The sequence below is a fragment of the Amaranthus tricolor genome, chromosome 16 (genome assembly GCF_026212465.1).
Source record: "Amaranthus tricolor cultivar Red isolate AtriRed21 chromosome 16, ASM2621246v1, whole genome shotgun sequence".
Taxonomy (NCBI): Eukaryota; Viridiplantae; Streptophyta; class Magnoliopsida; order Caryophyllales; family Amaranthaceae; genus Amaranthus; species Amaranthus tricolor.
The window spans coordinates 17,561,027-17,570,709 of NC_080062.1; the positions used below are offsets into that span (position 1 = coordinate 17,561,027).

At 35.8% G+C, this 9,683-nt stretch overlaps 2 protein-coding genes across 2 annotated transcripts in view; both read right to left on the bottom strand.

Moving 5' to 3' along the window:
* Positions 1-5,000: 5,000 nt before the first annotated feature.
* On the bottom strand, positions 5,001-5,893 carry LOC130803250 (uncharacterized). The gene has a single exon (XM_057667445.1). It carries the CDS (start codon positions 5,715-5,717, stop codon positions 5,166-5,168), a length of 552 nt encoding a protein of 183 aa, XP_057523428.1. The 5' UTR covers positions 5,718-5,893; the 3' UTR covers positions 5,001-5,165.
* Positions 5,894-8,582: 2,689 nt separating this feature from the next.
* LOC130802731 (putative pectinesterase 63) overlaps positions 8,583-9,683 on the bottom strand; it is a 2,362-nt gene continuing 1,261 nt past the window's right edge. Inside the window, exons 3-5 of the mRNA XM_057666776.1 lie at positions 9,444-9,650; positions 9,110-9,351; positions 8,583-8,970 (exon numbers count right to left, since the gene is read on the bottom strand). Of these exons, the coding sequence (XP_057522759.1) occupies positions 8,811-8,970; positions 9,110-9,351; positions 9,444-9,650 (609 nt within the window). The 3' untranslated portion in view covers positions 8,583-8,810. The remainder of the gene's footprint in view (positions 8,971-9,109; positions 9,352-9,443; positions 9,651-9,683) is intronic.

Consider the following 9,683-nt stretch of genomic DNA (forward strand, 5'->3'; position numbering starts at 1 on the left):
CAGCAACAAGAGGGGGGGTGAATTGTTGTTGTTGCAAGTTTAAGCGATTGTGCCCTGTTTTTGCGGAATTATTCAAAATAAATAAAGCTTAAACTAAGAGCAAAATAATAAGAGAGACGCACGATTTTACGTGGAAACCTTTTGGGCCTAAACAAAAGGAAAAACCACGACCACTTGGGATTTCTAACAACTTCACTATGTTTAAGGCAATTAGTTACAATTACAATAAACACCTTACTTCACTCGAAGCGAAACAACTAGGCCAACTCTTCACTCTCTAATTGCTTTACTCAAAGCAACAAACTTAGCTTTACAATAAGCTAATCCTCTCTAGCTTCACTAAAAGCTATCTAACTTCCCCTTTAGACTCACCCGAGTCTAATTACATAAACTCTCAAAAACCCTTACAAAAAGGATATAAATTCTCTAAAATAAATCAAAGAGTTGCATCAAGAAAATATTATAAATTAATTGGCAATTTTGAGAACAAAATATTTCTTGTAAAATCCAACAAAAACGTATGAAAAACACTTAAGCACAAAGCGTTGGATTACTTCTCATCACTTAAAAAAAACGGAATTATCTTGCAATTTATAGAAAATAATATCCCTAAGAAAATGGAATAATCCAATCCATCATCCCACTATCAAGAGATCATGGGAGTAATGTGGATTAAGCAAACACACGGTTATTTCCATAACATTTGATTAAGTCAAATCACACGTGTACATAAACAATAACCGCTGTTCCCTTAATAACCGCTGTTCCCTAAAGTAGCAGTTTCTTCAGTAGTAATTCCTGTTCCCCAAATTAATGGCTGGAACTTCATGCTATATTTAGAAAACTGTTAATCTTAGTGGGAATGATTGCTTGCTAATTTTTAGGAATAAAAACCGGTTAGAAAGATTTGCTAAGACTAATTCAAAATCAATTAATTCTATTTTTAACAAATCCAGAATTTACTAAAAATAGATCCTAAAATAAAGGATCTTAACAAATAAAACGTGAATACATTTTCTTTAACAAAAACGATTTGCCAATTAACTTTAATAAATTATTACTGCAACAATTTAATTTAAAATACATCAACTAAAAAAAATAATAATTAAAATATGATAACCAGAATTTTTAGTCAACGTAGTCAACCTTCAGCTCAGGAACAGTGTGCTGTCTCCAGACTTCAGTTTAGCTAGAACATCCAACTTGGGAACAGTAGATCTGCTGTCTCCATTTTACATCCCAAGCGATATACTTCTCCTAACATCAATTGAAACCTTTTGACATGTATGTTTCCATAAGCTAAGGCATAGGTACTATCAACGATCATAATCATAATCGGATATCGACCTGCACAATCTCTAAAAACATGTTTGCTTAAATAAAGTGTAGTCATCATCAAAACTCAAGAGGTCCAACATGTTGGTATTACTCGTTTGATATGTTGAATGTTAATATGTTGATGATGTATTTTGTTTACAGATTATCGTTTATCTTAGATTCTCACTCAATTAAAAAAATACAAAAAAAAAAAAAAAAAACCGTAGACCAGACCAGACCAGACCGTTCTAGAACGGTCTGGTCTGGTCTGGTCTGGTCTCTTGACTGGTCTGGTCTGGTCTGGAAAATTTCCAGACCGGAATTTCTGGTCTGGTCTGATTTTTCTGTCAAACCAGACCAGACCGGACCGTGTGCAGCCCTAGTTTCTGGGGCCGTGGAGGGTACTGGTTTCATGTCTGTATGAGAACTTGAGAAGTGGAAAAGGAGGTAAAAAAGGTAAAGGTAAAGGACATTCTCAATATTTCGCACAAGGCAGGGCCCGGGAGAAGGTTTGATTTTTTCTGAAAGATGCGGACAAATCATACCCGTTCCCCTAAGGAGGGAGTAAAGAGAGATGCGCGTAGTCAAGAAACCCCCAATTAATACTTGCGCCCAATAGGGGTCAAACCCCAAACCTTCTGCTTCACATGCAGATGCTTTATACATTGAGCCACAATCGCTTTTGATAGAAGGAACTTAATACTTGCTCCATTTCAAAATACTTACAATGTGTGACTTTTCATATAATTCATGGACTAATTCAATTCTTAATATCTCTAATTATGCATATAAAAAACTGAATGTTTTGGTGATTGCAACGTCATTACTTTGTGTTGTGTGGTTTTATGTGATTTATGAAGAAGCCGAGAAGGGTACTAACGGCGTCAAGGTAGGAGGAAGACAAAGAAGATGCAGAGAAAGTGGTCGATGAGCAAAGAGGGGTAGCCGGGTAAGCAAAGTGACAAACTGAGAACGAGCCCAGGCTACGTGTTTTGTGTTTTATAAAAAATTTCTTTTTTTCCAATTTTTAAAAAAATTAAATAACATGTACCAAGTGGCCGGATGTGTTTAATCCATACTATGGGGGAGTTTGGTAGTTGGCTTTTACATTGGCTTTTTAATTGACTTTTGACTTTTAGTTTGTTGATTAGTCAAACAGCTAAAAAGTGTGATAAATGACTTTTAAGCCAGTGGAAAAGCTGGATTTTAAGGTAAAGTAAAAGAAGATACTCCAATTAGCTTTTTTTGTTGATATTTGGCTTGTTGGCCCTAGCAACTAACAACCAATGCTTAAATTAATCAAACATCTCTATAAACAGTTGGCTTTTTCAGCTACCTTAAAGCCAACACTTTTAACTAGCCAAACAAGCATTTGAAAAAATCCAACAGCCAATTGCCAAACACTCTATACAAGTTCATGATGGATGGAACCAGCCCACGATTCAGACTGGTGTAGAACTAGTATGAATCAGCCCACGACTACCTCTACCCCAACGGTCCTACCCCATGAGCTGCCATCTCATCAAAGATTCACATTGTCTATAAACAAATCTCAACTGACCCACAATTTGGCTTTTGGAATGCTGCCAGGTCTGAGTTTTCAGCTTCATTCTGCTTTTGAAGTGTCAAATCAGGACAGACTTGCATATTTAGAGAATGCAAGTCCTGCTCCAAACGAACCAAACACTTTACAAATTGACCAACTTGAACATTAACATTATTATCATTACAAATCAAAATGTAAACCAAACGATAGACAGATAAGTAGTATTTGCCTGAATAGCCAATTATCCCACACGGCATAAAGAAGCAAACAGGAAAGCAATAACGGTTGACAAGTACTGAAACACTTCTGCAAAAATACGGTTTCGATCACAGTTGAGTAACAATTGCGAAACGGATTTCACGGCCAATATGAATGATTTCACGGTCAATGCTACCTACATTTCGGAGGCGGTAAACTCAAAAACCTTTACAATACGGTTGTGACACGGTGATGAAGCTTTGTTTTTGCACTATGCGGTTCTGAGTTGTCCTAAACCCTTAAGCTAATGAGAGCTCAGATCTTAGCATATCAACAGCTCCAGTACAGACTTCATCATCTACTCTACAACATGATCACTAGGTTCACCCATACCACTAAAATTGTCCTATGACCAATATTTGGGGTTCATTTACTGCTACTTATTACCGCCTTTCCTAAAACTTCGACTGTAAATTTATCAACTATAGAATTTTCTAAATTTATCAACTATAGAATTTTCTATATACCACCTAATTGATATGTCTCATTCAAGCGGTAACCCAGTTTAACTATTCAGTGAAAGATTAGATGAGATGCAAAAAAAAAAATGCAGGTATGCGTTCAGGGGCAGACAGCCAAGGCCCTATGCTAAGCAAACACTCGATTTGGATTCCAAAAATGGATATTCTAGTGGACTTGGTACCTTTCTGAAAAAGCCCTTCAATTTAAAAGACATTGACAAAAAGAATAATTAATTACGAAATGCAAAGTATAGAACAGAGACACTGAAGCAAGGGTAATTTACAATCAAACAAAGCACAAAGTATCAAGAAGAAAACAAGTTATTATGCAGTAAGCAATATAATAAGGGCACTAAAAAGCTCGGGAAAGAAACGGACACATTAAGAGCAGATCATACTTTGTGCAGATGAGATAAAAAAGAAAGCGAGCACACTACAAAGAGCATTTGATAAAAAAAAAAATTGGTGGATAGTAAATTGGGAATCGGCTGACTTAGTGTGAATAACCTACAATAATCTTTCATAAGGTTTTTGCACTGTTAGAAGCACAAAAATGATGAAAGTCCTTTCTAGATTACCAAACCATACAAATGCTCAAGTGTTGAGATTGAGATGAACAAAAAGAGAAAAAAATGCACATAAAGATGTTGAGGCCGAAAGTTTGTAGTATAAGTTTATAACATAGATTGCTTATAAGAAAAGCAGAAAAGTAGAGCACGAGAATTTGTAAAAATAGCCTAAAACCAACCATAATTAGCTCTTTTCAATTCGCGATTCGCGAGGCAATCAGTGAATCATGTAACATCCAAACTTATCCTGAATTAGACATAAACAAAGAAATATGGTACCAGGACGAACATGTAAAATCACAGCATTAAAGTCATGTCCACTCATTGTCAAACATGCTAAAGGGGTGCTCGTAGGTGTGTGTAGCAGTTGTGTTTGTTCCAAAGATAAATTCATCATCATGCCATTACTAGGAATCTTAGCTAGAACACCAACACATTAAAACTCCAACATTGGTTTAAAGCAATCGAGCTATCAACAAGCACGCAAAGACCTCCTTGCTTGTTAGAGCAGAGTATATAACATATCCTAGGCCTCAACTATCGACATAAGCTTTTGGTTGATTTGGTTCCATGACATGTTATATACTCTAACAGTTAGATCCCAGCTCCGTATGTAACAAAATTTCAGCTAATTTATGCGAACTGAAGTTGATTGCTTCCTAAAACTCACTTAAAAGCACAATTGATAGGTTATGCACAAAGCCAAATCTCAATAAAAATAATGAGAACAATGCCAATTCACCATGAGCATAAGGTTTAACAAAGTATTTTTGATACATCAATTTCTCAAGCTTTTTTCTCATATTCACCATGATTAAGAAAAAGATCTCGTTCATCAGCATTGAATCATGATTTAAACGACAACCATTCATATTAATCTACAAACAGTTTTCTACAAACATCAAAAGAACATCAAGCTTTTGATCTCCAAATATATGTATTATATATAAACTAAAGACATCAATACTAGAGAAATCTAAACAGGGTAGTACAAGAGAGAAGAAGCAACTGATTTTACCCTTCCAAAGTGTTACCAATAACGAAAGAAACCACCTCTCTGACAGGCGGAAATTCAACCAATCCAATGTCCATTGCATACCCATTAACAGGCAGCTTCAAATCCCTCAAAATACTAAACGCTTCGGCAATCCGATTCTTGGGGACTTCTTGGGCAATTGGGCAAACGGGTATCCAAGAATCAACCCGAAATTGATCCCCAATTTCGACCCCTTCCTTTTTCAACAGATCACAGAGTTGAGAATGGAATTGGAGGAGAGACAATGTAGGAGTAGGAGAAAGAAAAAGGAGATTTCCTTCATTAGGGATAGACCCAATTGAGGAAAAATTAAGGTGTAGAGGTTCTTGTTTAGCAGCAAATGATTTGATTAAGGGTTCAATCTTTGATGGGTCTATAAATTGTGAAGAAAAAAGGGTAATATGAGGTCGAGATTCGATTTCAATGAGTTGGGTACTGATTTGGCGACGAGCTAAAACATTCCAAGCTTTGAGAATTTGGTTTTCCAAAGCTGGATCGAAGTAAAGCTCGATTGAATAGCTTTGAGACATGATTTGATTCTGAAAAAAAATGCTGAAGATCAGAGAAAATGGAAATGAAAATGGAAATGGAAGTTGAAAAGGAGTAATTCAGCGACTACTACTCCTATAGGCTATAGCAATTAGGGAGACGAGCCAAGACCATTTTGTCTGCGTTTAAAAAAAATGCAAAATGGGGATTTTTTGGGTGTTCATAGTATCCAATTAGGGCTATGCAAAAATGATCCGATTCGAAAAATCAGATATTAAATTCATTTGCGGACATGAATTTTACAAATGATTTGATCGTTTGTATTAAGTATGACAAAATGGTATTAATGTGATGCACTAAGTAAGAATTTCTTTTTAGCGTATATGTTATCTTCATAAAGAATCGATTTGACAAACTATGCACTAGATTTTGACGCATAAAACACCACAAGTTTAATGCAATTTTACAAGGTTTTTCAAAATATGGTGGAGAGGAGCAAAAGGGAGATCGATTTAGAATTTTATTGTTCAAGAATGAAACTAGCATCCTACCTTCGAATTGCTGGTTTTCGAAGCATGCATTTGAAGTTTACACTTCTACTCTTCTTTAGAGAATTTAAAAGAGTTCAAGATAGCTATAACATGTTACGTCTCGTGACTCAAGTTAGAGGATTAAATTAAAATACGTATATTTATGTTTATAAAAAACTTATTTCCACATAAAAACGATCTAATTGTTCTACTTAAAACATAAACTTTAATCATTAATATTGAATGTTATCTAATGTGTAGGATATGACTAAAAGACTATTTGGATTGTTGATGCAATTATAGATAGCCCACAATCCAAGGCAAAGGAAGAAAAGCATAATTGCATCATTGCACTTGCTCAGCCCATTGAACCTATGAAGCTTGCTGACTTTTGCTTGAAAAATAAAGAGGATCACCTTCAAAATAGGCTGATCATGAACATGGAAGCATGGGAAGATCAAGAAGAGGCAAAGGGAAGCCTTCCAACTAGACAAGAGCAGAACAGAAGGCTACTTCAAAGCCCACAAACAACAGAACCAGCAGCACATCACATCGTCTGCCAGACCACCTTGCAAGCCTTTGAACGTTTAGCTTGGTGTATGTATGAGCGCGGGAATTCAAAGAATGGCATCTTTGGACATGAAATAAGAAGCCAAGACCCAAGGATAATGGTGCTAGCCCTCACAGAACCCACGAGAACAGCTCCAAGGTCGCGTATTCGCCAACTGTTTGATAATGGCTGATTCAGAGGGCAATTAGAACTGCCAGCCATCACCTGCTGAGCAGCAGACCTTGAGGCCCTTCCACAGAGTCAACGTGATCATCCCAGGATACACCAAGGGTAGTTTTGGAATCTCTATACATGGACCTTTCCATCAAGACCTTAAGTGCCTCCTAACGATCACAGTAAGACACTAAGAAACGGAGCTGAAGGTCCACTGTCAGACAAATCAGGCTGGAAGCATATTTAGCATTCTGTTTTAATTTTCTTAATTTTGCACGTGTTTTAATAATAGGCACGGAGTTAGTTTAGTTTGTTAGGCTCCTAAAGCTAGCCGTTAGAAGCTCTCTATATAAGGGCATCCTCATTGTATCATGGACTTCAGTTTTGGTTTTATGAATTTTCATTCAAAGTAATTAGTACAATTACAAACCTGAGTGTGTTCTTTGTGAGTGAAGCAAAGAGGGTATTCAGTCAATTCCACGAAAGTTAAGAGAGTGAATCTTAACTTGAGTGTGAGGAGGAGGCCAGGGACTGAGTGAAGGTTCATTGTCTCCATCCACGACATAGAACCATTCATTCGAATTGTTCTTGTCACCCTTCTGTTTTCATACAAAACAGAAGGTTTTATATGTTCTTTGTGTGTCACGAGGGGTCGTGGCATCAATCTTGAAGGCTTTAAGCGGGTTCTTGGATCGACCATCCCCATACTCGCATCAATTGGTATCAGAGCAAGGCTGTAGAGAGGGACACGACCAAGAGGAGTCGAGGAAAGCAGGTAATGAAGGATCACATACACGTCTGGTAAGAAGTGATCTGGAAAATCAGGTATTGTGCAATTTCGGTTCAATTTTTCAAATACAGGTACGAATTCAATCTTATACTTCTATAATTCAATTTTTCAAATACATCCGAATTGTTCTTGTCACCCTTCTGTTTTCATACAAAACAGAAAGTTTTATCTGTTCTTTGTGTGTCACGAGGGGTCGTGGCATCAATCTTGAAGGCTTTAAGCGGGTTCTTGGATCGACCATCCCCATACTCGTATCAATTGTGCAAACTGCAACTTACCTATCTTTACAAGGTGATATCAATTTGAAATGCACTTGCAAATATTTAAAAGCAAGTGGATAGTTTTGTTTTCATTGCATGCGAATAGTACATAACCATTTTGTAGCAAAAAAAACTTGAAATGTACATACTATCATAATGGATGAAGTTTGCTAAAAGGAAGTATGGGAAAAGTTGTTCAATGATCAAAATGAATACCATAATGAAGAAAATAATACATAGCAAAAGTTGGTGACACTACAATAGAGGCACAATATAGGATGCGGATTTTTTAATCTTGTTTAATAATCACAACACGATGAAGATGCTAGAAAGGTTGTTAATGATCTATATGTAAAATTATACGAAACCGATACAATAATAACAATGCAAAATGATAAAGTCCAAGAAGAGCAAGTACAAACTTCATTACAAAGGCATCATTTGTTGTCCTTGATATAGAATTAAATTAAATTTGAAGGGGTGGCGCTCGGTTGTTTAGAACATAGTTTATTCAAATTAAATTTGAAGTGAATGGACTACGAATTCGAGTAATAAAAAAATACAATTACTTCTTACAATAACAATTTGATAAATGTCTCTTTGGAGATATATGATGAAATTGTACTAACATTTAAATATTCTTGAATCAAAATACAAATTGTACTAACATCTACTCTAATAAAATTGCTACATATCTCTTTTATATAGAGAATTTTCATAGAAAATGTAACAATATTATTTAGACTCATATGTTTAAAAACATAACTCATTATTTTCATAATTATTTTTGAATTCCATTTCACCCCTTTTGGCTATACGAGATGTAATATTTACAGTTGAGGAGCTGGAAGTAGCCACTTAGCTGCATCAATATACTCAAGACTCATAAATGTCTTAGCCTCTGATTCTGTTAACTTCTTTGTATATGGTACTCTTTTGTCCACTGCTCCACCTGGGCCTGTGTTGCTGAACTCTCCAAAGTACACCGTTCTACATATACAATTAGTAATACATGTCAACCACAACTTTTTATTCGTATGAATTATTTCATAAAACTAAAGTGAGATTTTTAAAAATAATGAAAAATCATGTTGCTAAAACAATGCAAAATGAGAAATAATTGTCTTACTTTTGAACTTCAGGCTTGTTGTTGTCGGACCATCCCTCGGGTTTAATAACATCACTAATGTCACAATAAGCGAAAATTACTCGAGCTGCTTCAAACCAAGCTCTGCCTAAGTGTGTATTACCACCTGTTCCGGTTACTTTACAATGGACAAAAGAGTATCCACCGGCTTCTTGTTCGTTCTTCCTAGCATGAGCAGTTATCACCGCCATATCATCTCCCGGTAACACTTTAATCTCAGAATTCTGTGATTTTTAATCAATATTATTTCTAATGAAGAGAATAAATTAATTAAATTAAAAAATAATATAATAATAGCAAAGGAAATTTTTCATACCAAATAAAGTGATGTAGCTCCGCCAAAGATAAAATCAACAGTACCCTCAATATAACAATCCTTAAACAAATGGTTACCCTTGTCATCGCAAAGAGTGTCTTGAAATCCAATAAATTTACAGTTATAGAATGCAGCTTTGTCGCCAGAGATTCTCATTGCAACAGCTTGTGCTCCTTTTGCTTTTCCATCAGGCCTTGGTGCAGAATTCTGCATTTTAAAATATTTAAATGGCATCCACAT